Here is a 19,311-nt window from a genome sequence, read left to right as displayed (position 1 = left end):
GCATCATTTTAAATTATGTTTATGCTAAAGATCTGTTCTGGTTGTTTGCCATTGTACTGCTGTTTTGTTTTAGGTTTGCCCTCCATACCATAATGGAGTAAATAAAATTTGAATCTGAACTCATACACGTAGGCTACAATAACAACAGCATAACCGATGTATATTGATTGACTGCCAGTGTAATAATGATAATGAATAAATAAATTACTATTATATCTTGTTGTTCAGTTTTGCTTACATTTGGTTTTATTTAATTTAACATAATTTGACCCTAGGCATCACTTTGCTTTTTGAGTGACAAATAAATGCATGGTGGCTCAAATGAAATTTGTCTTGTTACTGACTTCACTGTTTATTGCTGATATTATGGACAACTTAAACTTTTTGTTTAAAAAAAACCTGTGTGGTTATTTGTTGGTTCTGCTGGTGCACTGGACTACTGATGATTGAAGTGGTGCTGTTTACACTGAAACTCTGCGTCTCACTCTGCATAGGTACAGGAAATTATGTTTTTCTTTTTCCACAGTCCAAGACGTTTAACTTGGGGAAAAGAATCGGATTTCCCTTTGCTAGTGCGCCGGAACTTCATTCAATTGTGTATTCATACTCATGCAGTAGACACTTTTCCTGGCTTGCTTTACTTTATCAAATCAACTAAAACTCAATACTAAGACATGTAGTCTTTATGGTAAGGAAATATATGTGGAGACGCACAATAGTGACACGAATAAAAGATTTAGCTGCTTTTAGTTTCTATTTTATTCGAGGGCACGGCAGGATATGCGACTACTGGAGGTGTTCTGCGGTCTATATAAATGCGCCGCCATCTTACATTTTTCAGTCCCCACTGTTCCGGCCGAGTTACTACCAATTGACTGCAGAGGGAGTGGACGAGGGCTCCCCGCTGACGCTCGTCCTCACATTTTCCTCGACTTTTTCCATTTCTGAGTGGTCTTTACTCTCCAGGATCCGAGTGGACGGACTTTCTGTGTTGACAAGGGTAGGCTTCAACATTCAAACTATCGGCTGCACTCAGTTTGTCCCTCTTTTCTTGTCCGGCTCTCCCTGAATGCCAGCAGGAATGGAGACGGTTGTTGTGTGCGGGCCGGCCGGGGATGCTGCTGCTGCTGCTGCTGCTGCTGCTGCCGCCGCTGCCGCAGCTCGCGAGCCAGCTGCTTTCACGGCACATATTTGGGATATTCCGGCCACCGCCTAATGGGAACATACCTATTTTACAGACCATAGTCATTGACTGTATCATAGCACGGGGTTGGTGTTTGTTAAAATAGACGGTGGTTAATACTTAGCTGGATATATTCGATGGATTTAATTATTGCCTGCAGTTTATCTGCGATTTGGAGTACACGCCGATGTTCTGTCCTCGCGTGTTTGAATAGTTAACGATAGCTAACGATAACCTAGATTAGTTAGCTTAACTACCATTAGCCCAGTTATGTTGCTGACCACATTCCACTATTCTGACTCATGTTTGCTCGACTTGAGTTTCACCTTTTGCTCGGTTGTTTTTGCAGCTGGTTTAGCTTAACAGACACTCAATATGGGGTGAGGATACACGCGTGTGAAGCTCGGTATATCGTGACCATGTGTACAGCTTTACAAGATAAAACTAAGTTAGCAAACCGTAACTTAACGTTAGCCAAGTCACGAAAACTGGTGGAGCAGGGGGACGTCTCGTCGCCAACGTCTCGTCCAAACTTTGGTTGGAAGTTAGTAAAACTGAAAACCTCTGAGAAGTTTGGTGTGAAATCGAGCTCGTTGCTGGAAGCATTTCTCTAAACCTATATTTATGATTTATATTAGAGTGTATTTTAGGTTGAAGGGGCCGTGAGAGTGAGTTTTCCTCTCGTCCTTTTAAACAAAGACCGACAAATTCCTCCCAGCCGTTGTGCTTTGGGAGGAAGACGAGGAGGAGCCAGAGTGTGAAATTTGAGTCGGTGGTGTTGGAGCAAGAAAGTCAGGGGCAGCCAGCAGCTGTAGGGAAGAGGGGGTGCAGGGTGCAGCGACGCACTATTATTTGGATAGTTGAGTTCGTGTTGACCTGTTTTATTAAATGCTATACTAGGTGTTTACCTTTTCGCATGATTCTTGTGCACAGCTATACAGAGATGAGTTTGTTTAGCAGCTTAAGAGGGACAGACAGGTATCCACGGGGGGGGATTGGGGGGGGGGGACCTGGGACTCCTCACTGCTTCTTGCCATCCTGCAGATACAGAAAACAAGCGATATAATGGCGTCACTTGAAAAAACTGTTTGTTCTGTGTTTTTCAGTGAGACGTGACGATGTGGTGCCGCGATTTAAGATATTATTTTACACGTCAGTGACTGTATTGGTTTCACTGGAAAGACTGAGTTGGAATGAGATGGAGAGATTAAACCGCGGCTGGAGGATGTTGACATCTCAGCCAGCGGCTCTAGATTGTTGTAAGTCACGAAATCTCTGCAGTTTAACTGGTTTATTTTAAAGGCATACTATGCTGGATTAAAAAATAAAAACAAACATGTATAGATCCATAGAAAAATAATCCCTCTTAATCATCACTTATGACCCGTTTAGAGGTGTGTGGTGGTGTTTGTATCTGCAGGGGACCTGCCCTCAGCCTACATTTTCTTATTTTGTAATTTTTTTGCTGTGTTAGAGGGGCTTTAACAACCCAAAATGTAGGTATTTGATAACTTGGGAATGAGACTCGACAGTTGACTATGTTCCTGGTGCATTTACTAATGGCATCTGACAAATCATACATATTCTGCCTTTAAATAATAATAGCACAAAAGCATTATTCAGTTTTACACAATTACTGAACTAAATAGAAGTCTGGTGTTTTCATGCTCTAGAAATCACTGCATTGTTTTTGGCTCTGTTTGTTTTAGAATGGGTTTAAGTATTGTTTATTTGTCTTCCTGCAGCCTTGCAGTGAAATCCCCGTTCAGATTGCACAATGGAACAAAAAACTCAAAAACCTGTCATCTTGTCAGCAAAATTTTCTTCTAACGGTACATTAACATTTGTAACACGGAAACGTGGGTGTAGGCTACATCCGAGACCGGTAGTGGTTTGAGGTGATCCACTTGCTAGAAGATTGTTATCGTGAACCTTTCCTTTGGTATTGCCATTACCTAATACTGTACATTTTCTTTTTCTAATGACCTACATAAGTGTTGGCTTGATTTTTAAAATTTAGAAGCATACATGACAATAGTGTTCATTTAGATTTTGCCTGAAATGTATTTCTGTTAATCACGTCTGTCCTTCATGAAGATATCAAGGAAATTTTCATTGCCTTCTAAGTGTTAAGTTTAACATATATAGGCAATACATGAGTCTAAGAAATTAGAGTTGCAAGGTCAATTAATTGATTAGTTGTCAAATTAATTAACTAGCTATTGTTATAATTGATTTATAATTTTGAGTAATTCTTTAATAAGAATAAGTGGCAAATCTGATTTAACCTTCTCAAAAATTAATATTTCTGGTTTCTTTGGTTCTTTAATCTGTGACGGTAAACTGAATATCTTTGAGCTGTGGACAAAATAATAAATTTTGGGGTGCTGCCTAGGGCTTTTGGGAATGGTGATCGACATTATTTATCATTTTCATACATTTTATGGACAAACAGATAATCGATTAATTCAGACTGATTGACAAATTAATCTTTACATGTTTTATATGCTTTTGCACTACTTTAAAACCTATGTAATCTTTTTTTCATTTCAAAGTGATTGATAAATTGAGCAGGACAAGGGAAAAGTTATGGTCATGTGGCTGTTGCTGAGATGTCTCCATGGGCATCCATCATTTTGCAGTTGAGACAGAGACCAAACACTGCAGCGGCTGCAGGCATTGAGCTCTTTGTATTGTTGGCAGCCGGCAGCCAGTGCTGCTGACCCTGCACATTAGGTGGCAAGCACAGAAGCCTGTGGCAGCTCCTGTCTCTCTGCTTGTGCCGATAATGCAGCTTGTTTGGGTCATTTACTCATATGGATGTATTGAACTTGGATGTTTTTTCACTTGAGAGGAAATGGGCTGTACAGGAGTTGAGATGTATTTAGCTCCTTTGAAGCCCTGTTCTCTATAAATAAATGTCTTTTCTTTAACCCATGCACTGTGTATTTCCTGTAGCAAATTAATTTTTTGTTATTTAAATGCCACAGCAGAGACTGTAAAATTAAGCCACAAATGTCTGCAGGCTGAAAGAGTGAAATGAAATTTAGCTGAAGTGTTTCATACACTCATTTATTTTTAAATGGCAATGCTGTCTTCTTTACTCAAAGTAAACCTTGAGGCTCACCTGAACTCACTTTGAGCACAGTCTTGCTCAATTTTGCTGACAGAATGGCCATTTTCCCCCCTCCATTGAAAGAAAATTGAAATTTAACCACCTTGAATTCCAGCTGTGAGCAGATATGATTCTCAACCCTCCTATGATTGCCCCCCCCCGCCCCATGTTTCCACAAATTAAAAAAAAAAAAAAAAAAAAAAAAAGGAAAGATGCAATATTCACAGTGCAGCTATTTTACCTGTGAGTTTTTGTAGTGTTGCTGCCTTGGTAATTAATAGTGTCTTCTGCTTGAAGGTGTTTCAAAATGCTAGATTCCCCGCATAGCTTACAGATTTTCTTTCATGCTTGCTTAGCTAGCTGCTGATGTTTTTAGATAATTGGAAAATTTTGTTGGAATGAAGTTACACTTGTCAGTTTTTTTTAGTCTTGGTGCCTAATCCTGATTGAGATATCCTCTGCGCAATTTAGCAAGAGCTACATGTGGGAAGTCCTGATGGTTCAAAGAGCATAAGTTCCTATTCTGTGTGTGAGACATGTCATGTGTCTTGTAGAACATTTTTCATGGTTGAAAAAAATCTGTTCTTGATATTTATATATTATAATTTCCTGCCTTTGTGCACTACTATCAAGGTCCTAACTGTACTTTGTCTTCCTAATGTCTGTAGCCTAAATGTTAGGAGTTATATTCTCAATATTCTGAATAGAACCAGACTACATTGGTTCCCTCATCTGCACCATGAGGCAACATTAAAACTAAACTTCTTCCCAACAGAAATTACCTTTTCTATTCTGTTCTTTCATGTTTGTCATTCACACATTAATGAACTCTGGCTCTATATGAACCTCATTTTTCTTAGCTATAGTCAGGACAGTTAGACTGAAGGACACTATTCCTGGCCATACAGTTCTGTGCTGGAACGGTAAGCCTGTTATTTGAGTGCTTTCCTGGGACCGTAGTGCTGTGATTACACTTCACTTCATCAGGCTTTGTGTGCATACATATTACCTCTCCATGTGCATTCACATCTGTGTGTGCCAAGAGTATAACATGTCTGTGTTGGATCTATCCAAGCATAGCTTCATGTGACTTCCTCCTTGGACTCAGCTCCCTGTGAGTGCATACATGTATCTCAACTCATCAAACATACTGCAGCCAAGACAAACATCTGACTCTGGTGACTGATGTGTCACTCATTAGTCATCTGGTTTCAGTTGTATGGCTTTTAACTGGACCAGGCATAACTACATACTGGATTTCACATGTGGCTTCAGAGAAACCTCTCATTCAGATTTTTGTGGCTGGACTGCCAGCCTGATATCAAGGAACTCTTAAAGTCAGAGTTTGACTTTAGGGTAAAGCTGCCATTTGTGTGTCTCAATTGGAGAGCAGACTTTGCTTGTTTTGCCATCAAAAAAGACTATCGTCGGCACAGTTTCCAAAGCCAGATGTAAAGACCCACATTTTCCACCAGTGTAAATGATAAATGGTTCCACTGTGTGCTTTGACTGAATGTTTGATTTGTATGCAGCCTTCTATGGGACATAAGGCTCCCATTAGGGCAGAGCTAGGTTATGCGAGGGCAGACCCTCAAAGCTTGGGAGGATGGTGTGTGAACACTAACTTTGAGTTGGTGCGTTTGTGGTTAGAAATGGCAGTCTTGGAGCCTGACTCAAGATTGTGTTTTAATGACACAGCTGAGCTGGGGCGGTGTGGGCGTGAGAGGAGGGAAGTAATCCAGAGCAGTAGTTTAGTTATCCTTGGGTCTACTTGCATATTGGCATCTATTTAACTCCACAAAACTCCTACACATTTAATGGAATTCATGCCAGACTGTGACTGACCACTTTATGCCTGGCTGTTGTGCATTTCTGTATGTCCACCCCTGTCTGTAGGCCATTTAGTCTGTAATGGGCCCTTTATAGAACATTTTACAGGCAGGGGTATTAAAGTTCCCAACAAAAGGCTATGAGACAGAAAGAGCAGCTGCAGGTGTAATCTTAAATATCTGTTTTATGAGTTCTCTGGCCAAAATGTGTTTCAAAGCAGCATTCAGTATTGTTTTGAGATGTGAAAATACTGCAGCGTGTTTTTTGGTTCTCAAAGAGATGGAAGATGTGAGTCTCTCTACCGAAACCAGTTAGGTGATCACATCATATAGTCAAATATAATTCAACCTATTGACAACCTGTTGTTGAAGGTTGATCTCTGAAACAAGAGTTCCAAGTTCCAGGGTTTTGAAGTAGCATTTCCTGTGGTATTTAAAACAAAAGTTAGCTCTCATCTATGAAAAGAGATGAGAACATTTTAAGGGATGCCAGTCAGATCTCACTACCTAAAATCCAAATTCAGTGTGCCTCTCTGAATGATCACACAAAAAATTGAATGATCATATATTTCTCAATGCCATTTTTGTCGGTTTCAGACTTCCAACATTAACATTGCCACTGTCACTACATCTGACCTCACAACATAAACATAGCCTCGCACTTGTTGCATCAAACCTTGTTGCTAGAAGTGGCAACTCAGAATTTTATTCTAATGCATTTACTTTCCATGGAGGCAAAATAAAAATCCTCAAAAGCTGTTTTTCATAAGAAGCTTGATTAAGTTCATCAGCAATATTAGGAGTTCATAGCTTGGTGACACTGTTTGGAGACTTGAAGTGAATAGTCTGTAGTCTAAACACTATAGCCTTTAGTAAGGTGGATGCTCTTTTCAGGCAAGAGCATCATGCTTATATTAGAACAGTTTATTCTCCCTGTATTTAATAATAACAATAATAATAATAATGATAGTGCCCAAAAGGAAGGAAATATAGAAATACACACAAGGTATATATGATTATATTCATAATTGATTAATCTGTTCATTAATTTTGTGATCAATACTTTGGTATCATAATTTCCCAGAGCCCAAAATGACATCCTCAGATTTCTTCTATTATCCAACCAACTCTCCAAAACCCAAAGATTGACTGAAACAATTAATCGACCATCAAAATATCAAAACTAATTTTCATTTAATTGACTAATCACTGCAGTTGTAGTGTATTGAGCTAATTTGTCTTGTGCTCTCTCTGTGGTGCTAAGCCCAATAGTATCCATGTCAAATGAAGGCTTTTGGTGGGTTGTATTGAACATGTATATATGAACATACCATATTTTCATATTTACTATAGATTGTACAAGGTTCAATGTTAATGTTTTTTCCACATGCCCATTTTCTATTTTTTTCTACAAGTGAAAAATGTCCATCCCAGTCTCTTGAAGCCCAACGTGATGTCTGCAAATGTTGTGATTTGTCAGTCCAAAACCAAAAGAGTTTATTATGATAATAGAGAAAAGCAGGAAATCTCCATGTTTGAGTGGCTGAAAACAGCGTTTTGTGTCATTTTTGCATGAAAAATTACTTTTATCAAAATGGTTTCATTTTTTTCTACTACTTCCCAATCGGACAAATGAGTTGCTAGATACACTTGCCCGATGTGGTGTTTTCCTTCCCCCAGGAAAGCAGGCAACCCTTATTGTTTAGCCCTGATTATGTGGAACATACTGAGTCAGCAGGTCTGTGGTTTTTACTTGGTTAGTTCATTGCACGCAAGTCTGTCTCATTCTTAGTCACCTCTACTTTCTCCTTTTTTTTGCCATTCCCCTGTTTTCCTTCAGTGTGCCTGTTTAGTATGAGAACATGTCCAAACTGGTATGTCATGATTGAAAAGGATTTGGTCTGTATTTGCCAGAATCCATCAAGGAATTAACCACAGATGTACTTTTGAAAGAGGTTTGACAAAAGGATTTCTGATTCTATGGACCTACAGCCCCTGCCTCTGTCTCATTTTAGCTGGGATTTTCTTGAGCATTTTTCGCATTTCCTGCTTTTGTGCGTCACTGTCATAACATTTATCGTTGAGTACGATTTGAAAATACCTCAGTTTCAATTTTCCTTGTTTTTTTCTGAATTAATCCTCTCTTGCTCACTCTACCTCTCTCCTTCAAATGCCACTGTTTACTTTCCTGCAGAGTGTGGTTTCAGCTTCAAAGCCAGTGCAGGAATGCATTTGCCCCCCCCTTCCCTACCCACCCAGTGCTCCACTTCCTCTGTCCTTCCCCACCTAAATAGTGGCTAGCTGCTACGCTTAATGGTGGCTTTGTGTGTGAACTGCTGCTGTTTGCATGTCTGGCTGCAACAGAAGAGGAAATCCAAGAAAGGGAGGAGGCAGGAAAGGAAAGTAGGCACTGGAAAGTCACTTGTCTGGACCATTTGTTTTCAAACAACACTGCCTTTCGTTTCCACCAGTCTGTTTTTCTGCCTGTACTGCTGCTGTGATCTTTTTGTGTTGAAGAAAAATGGCTGATGTTGGACTGGAAGGAAAGGAGGACTGGCAGAGAGCAGGGTAGAGGGTAGGAATGATGGAAGGTGAGATGCCACTGAGGCTGTTTGACTGACTGCTTTTTTCCTCCCCCATTTCAGATCAGGAAGCTGTGTCGGCCGCGGTTTGAGAAAGGAACATGGCTTCCCAGGGTGAGTTAATAGTTTTCAGACACACACTCAAACTCTTTCACCTCTTTGCTCTCTGCAGCTTCCATTTCATTTGTCTGCTTCTCCCTCCCTCATACACACACATGCTTCGAGGGTAGTATGCAGTGTGTTAAACGTTGCATCAGTTCTTCTCCTGGTGCAGATTTATGTTCTCATTAGATCAAAGTGAATTAGTTATTGATTTCAATTTGAAACTTGGAGCATATGTGAAATCAAACTTTATGCCTCACTACACCTTTACTAGTAAATCACACCCATCATTGAAGTATGAAAATGTGGGAAAATAATACCACGAGAAGCTCATTAGAAATCCATTCATTGCAGTGGCAGTACACCATTTTTGAGGGAGTTGGTACCCTCTGCCACTCGCACAACATTAGTAGTTGAAGAAATTCTCTAATATTGAAAGATTTAAATTATATCACATCCTTGTGTAAGAAGCTGTCAAGAGTTTTTTGTTTTTTTTTTTTTTTTACATAAAATGGGACAATTGCAATTAAATTTAATACAAAAATGATTTTTAAACTGGGTTACTAATTGTGAATCTACCTCTTGGCAATAACTGTAGGCATTATAATTGTCATATCTGATGCAATATTTCCTTTGCACTCCATGTTCTTCCTTAGAAATTACAAAGCTGAAAATACCAGTTTCTCTGCATCATGATGTCATCATGTTGTCATTTGACAAAGTATAAAGAAGACTTTCATGTGCTTTCATCTCTTCTCATTCTTGTCTACTGCATAGTTGGTTAGTGAATAACCAAATTGACTTTTCCCAAATGATTTTTTTTCGTCTTGTAGATTCATATTTTCTAATACTTTGTCTCTGCAGCTGATCTGATGGAGCTCGACATGGCCATGGAGCCAGACCGTAAGGCGGCAGTCAGTCACTGGCAGCAACAGTCTTACCTGGATTCAGGCATCCATTCAGGGGCCACCACAACTGCTCCTTCCCTCAGTGGTAAGGGCAACCCTGAGGAGGATGATGTTGACAACCAGGTCATATATGAGTGGGAGCAGGGCTTCAACCAGAACTTCTCCCAGGAGCAAGTACAAGGTAGGTTGTAATGTATAAATCTGTTGATGTTTTGACGAAGATCTTTTTACTACACAGAAAATGTATGGCTTAACTAGCTGCTTGAAATTTAATGTAACAAAACCACTGTTCCTCTGTCTCTGCTAGACATAGATGGTCAGTATGCCATGACGCGTGCCCAGCGAGTGCGTGCAGCAATGTTCCCAGAGACTCTTGAGGAGGGCATGCAGATCCCCTCCACACAGTATGATGCAGCAAACCCCACCAACGTTCAGAGGCTGGCAGAGCCCTCGCAAATGCTCAAACATGCTGTGGTCAATCTGATCAACTACCAAGATGACGCTGAGCTGGCAACCAGAGCCATACCAGAACTCACCAAGCTACTCAATGACGAGGATCAGGTAGTTACCCATCAATCCTGTGCCTCAGTATTCACTCTGAATAGTTGTTTTTTTTTAGTTTTCCCTACTATCATTCCCTAATGTTTGTGTCTGTCTCGTCCAGGTTGTTGTAAACAAAGCAGCAGTAATGGTCCACCAGCTTTCAAAGAAAGAGGCATCTCGTCATGCCATCATGCGATCCCCTCAAATGGTGTCTGCTATTGTCAGGACCATGCAGAACACAAATGATGTGGAGACAGCTCGCTGCACTGCAGGAACACTCCACAACCTGTCCCATCACAGAGAGGGTCTGCTGGCTATTTTCAAGTCAGGAGGAATCCCAGCTCTAGTTAAAATGCTTGGGTATGTGAAAGGAGGATGAGGAGTTCTTGATGTGGAAGTTTTTGCTTTGATTTCCATTTGTTGTTACTGTAGCTTATCAGTCCAGGAGGGCAGAAATCTGTGAGGCGGGATGTTTTCCCTGGTCAAAAACTGTTTTGGACAAAACCAGATTTGTTCCATTTGTGAGCATAATTTTGTTTTACTACTTTTTTTTTAAACACAGTTGCTAATCAGCTGTGATAAGAGAAGAGAAACATTAAACATGTAACTGGCTGTTGACTCATCAAAGACAGGATTTGGAGAGGAAGGACCTATTTAAGAAACTTAACCACAACTAGATCTGTATTAGATTATTTCCCAGTGGGAACGTAATCTAATAAGCCTTTGTTTGCTCTGCAGTTCACCAGTGGACTCTGTCCTGTTCTATGCCATCACCACCCTGCACAACCTCCTCCTACACCAGGAAGGAGCAAAGATGGCTGTCCGTTTAGCTGGGGGTCTACAGAAAATGGTGGCTCTGCTCAACAAGACCAATGTCAAGTTCCTCGCCATTACCACCGACTGTCTTCAGATACTTGCCTATGGAAACCAGGAAAGCAAGGTTAGTGGGACATGGTTGTGGTCAGAAGGCAAAACTGTTAAAACACACACATACTTATTACTTGTGGTAAAGTGTTAAATATTGTAAGGCAGGGTAAAATGGGGTGTGCCAGCTGCTGCTAAAGGTGTAAGAGGAGCAATGTAATGGCAGTGTGATGGTGTAATTTTGGTACTCTTATTACCACTAGGTTACTGGACCTACTTTGAATTTTAATTCTTTAATAATGCCTGAATGCGAGGCCTTCACCATGGTGGCGGCTATAAGTAGACTATGTTGTTTTATTTTAAAGGTCTAGCAGGGTTGGGGATATGTAACCCTGATCAAGATGTAAAAGGGGGTGCATAGAGGAACTGCTGCTGTAAGGCAAACATACCCCTAACCTAACCCCTAACCTTTTTGTCTGTTCTCTTCTTGTGTAGTTGATAATCCTGGCTAGCGGTGGCCCCCAGGCGTTGGTCAATATCATGAGGACTTATACCTACGAGAAGCTGTTGTGGACCACAAGTCGTGTTCTGAAAGTTCTGTCAGTCTGCTCCAGTAATAAGCCCGCCATTGTAGAAGCTGGTATGTTTGGTTTCCTGCAACATCAGCTTAAATATCATTTACAGCACACATTAAGTGTGTGTGTGTGTGTATTGCATGTATGCATGTATTTGTGTATTTTTATATGTATACTACACAACTTTTCCATCTTTGTGTTTCTGTCCAGGAGGCATGCAGGCTCTGGGACTCCACCTGACAGACCCCAGCCAGAGACTGGTCCAGAACTGTCTCTGGACTCTCAGGAACTTATCAGATGCTGCCACCAAACAGGTGATAAAAATTGTCCATTGTACAAACCTTTAAATCTTTGTATTTTTCAGTGAAAGCTGGTGAGACTAACTTAATAGCTTTAGGAGCCTGCCTCACTCTTTGGTTCATAATAAGATGAATTTCAAATAAGAAATTTAAACGGGTTTCTCCCATCTTTCAGCTTAGCAATGCTTTTTATTAACACTCACCCTGCACTTGATACTGTGTACCCATCTGTCTGTTCAGGTAACTTAATAATATTCTGTCTTTCCAGGAGGGAATGGAGGGCCTACTGGGAACTCTGGTCCAGCTGCTCGGCAGTGATGACATTAATGTGGTGACCTGTGCCGCTGGAATCCTGTCTAACCTGACCTGTAACAACTACAAGAACAAGATGATGGTCTGCCAGGTGAGTGCACACACAATTAATGTGCATTTAAATCATATACATAGTGTCAACACATAGTGTTAAGATTGGTCTGCTCCTAATTTAGTTACTTAGTCCAAATACTAAATGTAAATATTTTGGTCAGAGTGTGTGCCCTCTGAGAATAAAGAGGTTTTAAACTGGTTCCTGATGTATCCAAACAGTCTGATTATTATCTGGTCCTCTGCAGGTTGGAGGTATTGAGGCGTTGGTTCGCACAGTGCTTCGGGCTGGCGACAGAGAAGACATCACAGAACCTGCTATTTGTGCCCTTCGTCACCTAACATCTCGACACCAGGATGCTGAGATGGCACAGAATGCTGTTAGACTGCACTACGGGCTGCCTGTGGTCGTCAAATTACTGCATCCACCATCACACTGGCCACTCATTAAGGTACACTCACACTGACTTGCCAGCAGCAGCTCGCCACATGAGCAGTTTTTCATACTGTCAGCCACTTATGTGCCTCTTCTTTTAGTGGTGAAAATTACTTCATGCTTGACCACACCTTGAATCTAGAATAATAGGCCCAACATGGCTTTAAATGCTCAGTAATTACCTCTGTGTAGTTTGCTGCTTGTCTTTAGGCAGCTCATCTCCTTTTGGTCTCTCAGGACTGACTGTTTTGTCATGCACTGAGAATGTTGCTCAAACCTGTAAGGCATCTTGTTTGTTTTGGGCCCTGTTCAATGTAGAAGCAGCAAAGTACACTTGAGTGACAAGTCTTGGCCTCAAGTATATTGTAGTGTATTTGTACAAATTCTTATTTCTGTGTCCATCAATGCAGTTTTTGCCCTTGTCGCAGGATTGAGACAAATCTTGTGCCAAATTACAAACATAATCCACTTGGGGTTCGTCAAAAGGAAGGACTGCACAAATGAAGTCTAGTAACAATGCATTTTTAAATCTAATGTATAACCTGGAAAACAAATTTTGACTGTGATTGTTAATCAGATGTGCTTGATGGCTGCCCAAAGTTGAAAATGGGTGTAACTGACATGTAAATCTGTTTGTCCATCAGGCTACAGTGGGTTTGATCCGTAACCTGGCTCTGTGCCCTGCAAACCATGCTCCTCTGAGGGAGCAGGGAGCCATCCCCAGACTGGTTCAGCTGCTGGTCAGAGCACACCAAGACACACAGAGACGCACCAGCATGGGAGGCACGCAGCAGCAGTTTGTGGTGAGAGCACAAAGGCACACCTCTAAAGTGAACATTAGCGTGACATGATTGATGGACACATACAGCTCAGTGGTGTCACGCTGTGTCTCGTACCAAATGCAGAGCATGGTTTAAACCTGACCAAGAACTGATGCCAGATTTGGTACTAACCAGTTGTGCTGCAATTATTTTGCACAGTCACTGAACTCTCAGCTGCTCATCTTAAGAGTCCTAAAAGGCTCCATACAGTTTAAATTCAACTAATGTAATTTACCTCTGTCATTAGGAGGGAGTTCGTATGGAGGAGATAGTGGAGGGCTGCACAGGAGCACTTCACATCCTGGCCAGAGATGTCCACAACAGAATAGTCATCAGAGGACTCAACACCATTCCACTCTTTGTACAGGTAAAAAAAAGGGTCATCTCAGTTTTGCTCTATTCTTGTATTTCTATTGTCACATTTTGATCCACAAATGAAAAACCTGATTAAATGGTTTCAGGTGTTTGATTGAATATGGACCATGAATGTTAAAAATGTCATTTTAAAAAGTCATGTTGAAGTAGTTTGAAAAACTCCCTGCCTTGGTTGAACCAGGATGCTCTGAAGTAACATTTATTGTACTGTCTGATGTGTGTATGTGTCATGTGCTTCCATGAATCTCTGCTTGTTACTTCCTTTCAGGTTCAGTACTGTAAAGGTTGATACGATGTTTGTGTGTTGCAGCTGTTGTATTCTCCCATCGAGAACATCCAGCGTGTAGCAGCAGGTGTCCTGTGTGAACTGGCCCAGGATAAAGAGGCTGCCGAGGCCATCGAGGCTGAGGGAGCCACTGCCCCACTCACAGAGCTATTGCACAGCCGCAACGAAGGAGTTGGTATGTTCACAAAACATACTTATTTACATAGTGCCTTCATTCACACAATGGCTACTGTTGGGCTACATGGAGTCAGTCCAGCTGAAAACTGAGCGTGCCTCTGTTAGAGAAACAGTGGAATTTAAAGAATACTGTTTTCATATAAGCTTTCCATGGGCTTAATTGACGCAGACAAGAGAAGCAACATTAATGTTGAAACTGTAATCGTGGCAATTCTTAGCCTCTTTTTTTGTGAAGGCTGTACTGTAGCTGATTGTAGCAAGTAGTTTATGACTGACCTGTCAACCCTCAATCTTCCCTCAGCCACCTACGCTGCAGCAGTGTTGTTCCGTATGTCAGAGGACAAACCCCAAGACTACAAGAAACGCCTCTCTGTAGAACTCACCAGCTCGCTCTTCAGGACGGAACCAATGGCCTGGAACGAGGTATGAGTGCTCAAAATGAAGTTAAATTGTTATATCTTTGTACACAAAATATGCCAATGCTTGTGCTTTGAAGTTAACTCAAAAAAGTAAATACAGGCCCTCTTAACTAACTGGTCTTATTAAAACCTGTGCCGCCGTGCTCTTCCTCATCTGTCTGTGTTGCTCTACAGACCGGAGACCTGGGTTTGGACATCGGAGCTCAGGGAGAGCCTCTGGGCTACAGACCGGAAGGTAAGTTACCTCTTTCCCTCTGGCTGGCTGGGAGGCTCTCAGGAGAAACACAGGATGGAATAAGGATGTCACAAATGCCAGAGCAGCTGGACTGCAACAAAAACAGCAGATTTTTTTTCTATTGCTAATTGGGCAAACAGTCATTTCCTTCTCCATGGGACCTGTTCTGCCCCGCTAAAGTTGATACACAACCAAATTATGTCACAGTCCAATGACTGAGCTCCATCTGTCCATCATTATTACTGCTGGTGGCATGATTGGCTGTCAACGTTTGTGATGCAAAGGCATCTTGAGACAGTGGTAAAGGGTAATAATGCTTTCAAGTAGAGCATGGAAATTGATTTTTCTCCCTGCTGTCAGTCGGGATAACACAGCAGAAACGCAACACTGCTGCTTTTAGTTATTGTCACAGTTGGCCATCTAAATGTTCTGGGTGTACCAGGACCTTGGACTGTGAGCTGATCAATAGGCTCAGGGGCGAGGGTTTGTGGGTGTTTATTTTCATATATGCTGCTCTCCATTCCTCCAGCACTAACAGCTTTAATTGGCTCTTGGCCAGCCAAGTGAAAACAAAGACTCAAACTTCCTCACTGCACTGCAGATGGATCTGAAACTAAACACAGTCAGCGAGCCATGAGCTGAATTAAATTCAAAGTAGTTTCAGCTGATAGTTTTGTGTGCTGGAGGATGGACAGTGTGCTGTGTTGCTGTGTAGTGTCATGTTTGAATGATCATACTACTGTGTGACCGCTTGGTTTGTTAACATGCTCCTAACAGCTGCTCTGCTTCCCCTGCCTCTCCTCCATCCACTCCTCCCTCCCCCACCAGACCCAAGCTACCGTTCCTTCCATTCGGGAGGTTACGGAGGCGACTCGATGGGCATGGAGCCCATGATGGACCACGATCTGGGTGGCCACCATCCCGGCCAGGACTACCCCCCTGTAGAGGGGCTGCCTGACTTGGGACACGCCCCAGAACTGATAGAGGGCCTGCCGCCGGGCGACTCCAACCAACTGGCCTGGTTTGATACCGACCTGTAAATACCAAGACCAACATTACACTACACTTTCTACTAGGTAAGAACATCTTCACACCCAGGAGCTGCAATGAATGAGACATTTTTTGGGGAAGCTGTAAAAGTAGAGGCTCGGTAGGGAGGTTTTCTGTCTAGCTGAAATGGTTGAAGAGAGGAGAGTGGATTTACTCACTGTGGCTGCTGCATGTTCAGACTGCTCCTAATTGCAAACTTGTGTGATGTGGTGTGTGTGATGTTACATGGTGTTTGATCTGTGTGTGTGGTCTTAACCAACGCCTGTGCCCTGTCTCCTTACCCCCCCCCCCAACTCCCATTTTTCCCCTCATTCCTCTTTTCTTTCTTTCCACTCTTTCTTTCCTCCCTTTGCAGCTGTATCATGTGATCTGGATGAACCTGCATTGTGATTCGCCCATATGGAGGAGGCGGGGTTTCAGAAAGTGCCTGAAGACGACTCAACAACAGCAAGCAGAGTTTCCTGTCTATGGGAACTCCATTGGGACAAACTAGATATAAGTGCGGTTCTGGTCTCTCAGCCTGACAGAGGGCTGACTTTAAATCCTGACATGACACACGGATTTTGATCTCAACAGTTGATTTTTGAAAAACCCTTTTTATGTATTTTTTTTTTTTTTTTTTTTTTTTCATTTTTACTTCTTTTGGTTGTTTTACTTTTTTATTCCGTTTTCCTCAAGTCTGTAATGGTACAAACTGATTCTAGCTTGCTTTTTTCATTATTCTGAATTATGATACTCATCTCTTGTTTTTGCAGTCCCTTGTATTTTAAGTCTCTGGTAGTGTTGAGTTTTTTAGTGGTAATGCTCCATCAAAGTAAAGAATCTGATCACATTTTAAATGGTGTCCAAACACTAAAGTTAATCAGTTGAATTGTATTCTGATGATCAAGTGTAACATTGTGTAGCTTTTGTATAAAAAAAACATGAATTGGAAATCATGGTCCAAATATCAAGCTATTTTCTTGCTTTAAAGGTGGACACTGATGTGTCCCTGCTGTTCCAAAGGGGGTGTAGCTGACCTAGCTGGATGGGTGTGGCTGTGGAAGGACAGGGATGGAGGAGGGCTCTTATTGGTCTGCTGTTACTAAGGGGTGGGGTAGTGGGAGGAGCTGGTTGCTGTAGCCTGCTGTGTTCTGAAACAATAAAATGGACTGTCATTTCACCTGGACGCCTCCACATCTCATTTCACCAGCACCTTCAATCCAGGAAGACACAAATACAGCCAGATGACACTAATTATTTTTGTGGTTAAAATGTTTTAAGTGCATATGACTGTATCCCACAGCCTGCTACAGCAAAAATGATTACAGCTGATTCATGTTGTTTGCATGTTGAATTAAGGACCTGGTCACATGTGTAAATTAAGGGGTGTGGCTGTAAATTTGTGTCTGTTATTCTATATTATATCTCTTTGAGGGGGTGGAGTCACAGCCTCCACCATTACCAAAGATATTTGCCTCACGTGTGTGACCAGGCCTTAGACAAGTCACATGAGTTTGACCAGTATTGTACTAGTTGCCCAAAAGGATAATGTTTTTTTTGTTGTTGTTGTATGAGGTACTTGCCATACCATAGTTGGTGTATTACCTCTGGTATATGGTGGTCATGAAGCCCCCAGCTTAAAGAAGCAGCAGTCTTTGTTTAGGACACTAAGCAATGTACTGCTGTGGGCAAGATCAGCAGCAACCCATTTCAGCCATTTAAAAAGGCTCACTAAATAAATCAATATCAAGTTAACGCTTTATCTGGCCGTCAGACAGTTTCAATGGGTAACCTTTGTTATATAAGCCAAATATTGCTCTCTCCAAACCAACCAAACTCCTAGGCAAATTGTTCATCTTAACATGCAGAACATGGGAGCTGCCAGCCTACCAGTGAATGGAATTATTATAGGATTCATCAAAGTCAGTAGCCCAGTAACACGTGTGTTCTGTGAGGTGAAATTATGTTTTTTGTAATAGAAGTCTGGTTGAGCAAGAAAGGGCAATATTTGGCTTATATAACAATGTCCTGTTGGAAAAGACTGCGTGGGTAAAGCAGTGGAAATATTTTAAATGCAACATACTTAGAAACTGATTTAATTTTAAGGTGGCTAAAATACCTTTTGTTGCTGACTCTGTCCACAGCAGTACATTGCTGAGCTGCCAGGCTGGTACTCATCTCTGCTTCTCCAAACTGGGGGTGTGTCAGCTGTCATCTACTGTAGCTAATACACTGATTATTGATAAGTGCCTCACACAGCACCACTTAAAATAATCCAAAATATACTTTTAAATACTTCAGGTGTGTGGTATCCAGCTGTATCTCACAGCTGAAAAGCAACAGTCTGTGGTTAGTAACCCATCAGCCTGATGTATAGCACAAAGTGTGTAAAGGCATGTTCGTCAGTAAAACCACATTTCCATTCTCCGCTATAAGAAAGTAGAATTAGCACATTAGAAGATATGTGCTGCACGATTTTCAGACTGCAAGAGTAATGGATGACCACAACTAAGACAGGTGTGACCCACAATTTTGCGCATCACAGGCTAAAAAGTGACGACTCACCAACTGTGAAAACAAATGTCCACATCCACCTGCTGGGGCCGTGCAGGCTGGCAGGATGCCAGCTCAGTTCACATGAGAATGTGTCAAATTTCAGTTAGCATAACTTGGTGGATAATGTTACACAAGTGATCAGTGACAGCTGTGTTTGCTGCAGCTTTAGTGAGATTAGTAAGATTTGCATATAAAATGAGAACCTGGAGTGAGGAACTAAAAGCCTGTAAGTGGTGACCATGAGTAGATGTCCACAAATTTGCAACTTTGTAGAGGACATGTTGCATGGAGGACAGCTGGGGTGGTTAGCGGACATCACCCAGGACTAAACAGCCTTTCCAACAAGACCCATTTCTTGCCTCAACCTCAACTCTCCCTGACCTCATCCAGCCTTTTATCAACATACTAGGCACACTTGTTTCCATGCCGACACCCTGTGAAATGGTATATTAGATGGAACAATATCTAGTCATTAACCTAACTGGGAATCTAATGGTAGATACCAGATACAGCTGGGATCTGTGGAATGACCTAAAAGGAAAACTTCACACTTTTGGATGTCCAGTCAGTGTTGGTAAATATGAAGCACCTGATTCTTTAGTGCATGTAAT

At 41.6% G+C, this 19,311-nt stretch overlaps 1 protein-coding gene across 1 annotated transcript; it reads left to right on the top strand.

Annotated features, from left to right (window-relative positions):
* The first annotated feature begins 841 nt into the window (after nucleotides 1–841).
* On the top strand, nucleotides 842–17,324 carry ctnnb1 (catenin (cadherin-associated protein), beta 1). The gene is made up of 17 exons (XM_084726212.1): nucleotides 842–1,000; nucleotides 8,773–8,823; nucleotides 9,676–9,900; nucleotides 10,027–10,280; nucleotides 10,384–10,622; nucleotides 11,001–11,202; nucleotides 11,622–11,766; nucleotides 11,912–12,015; nucleotides 12,269–12,403; nucleotides 12,612–12,815; nucleotides 13,444–13,602; nucleotides 13,868–13,987; nucleotides 14,306–14,456; nucleotides 14,760–14,881; nucleotides 15,052–15,112; nucleotides 15,941–16,188; nucleotides 16,518–17,324. The coding sequence occupies exons 2-16, from the start codon at nucleotides 8,811–8,813 to the stop codon at nucleotides 16,150–16,152; spliced, it is 2,346 nt and encodes a 781-aa protein (XP_084582338.1). The 5' UTR covers nucleotides 842–1,000; nucleotides 8,773–8,810; the 3' UTR covers nucleotides 16,153–16,188; nucleotides 16,518–17,324.
* Nucleotides 17,325–19,311: the final 1,987 nt, after the last annotated feature.

The sequence above is a fragment of the Lutjanus erythropterus genome, chromosome 9 (genome assembly GCF_056507025.1).
Source record: "Lutjanus erythropterus isolate fLutEry1 chromosome 9, fLutEry1.hap2, whole genome shotgun sequence".
NCBI lineage: Eukaryota > Metazoa > Chordata > Actinopteri > Lutjaniformes > Lutjanidae > Lutjanus > Lutjanus erythropterus.
Note: the sequence above shows the minus strand (reverse complement) of the source record. Positions and strands in the feature narration are given on the sequence as shown.

What these genes read in the sequence shown, in the direction of transcription:
- ctnnb1 (XM_084726212.1), top strand. An exon ending in CTCCCAGGAGCAAGTACAAG is followed by an intron (nt 9,901 to 10,026) that starts GTAGGTTGTAAT and finishes TGTCTCTGCTAG; the next exon opens with ACATAGATGGTCAGTATGCC. An exon ending in CACACTGGCCACTCATTAAG is followed by an intron (nt 12,816 to 13,443) that starts GTACACTCACAC and finishes TTTGTCCATCAG; the next exon opens with GCTACAGTGGGTTTGATCCG.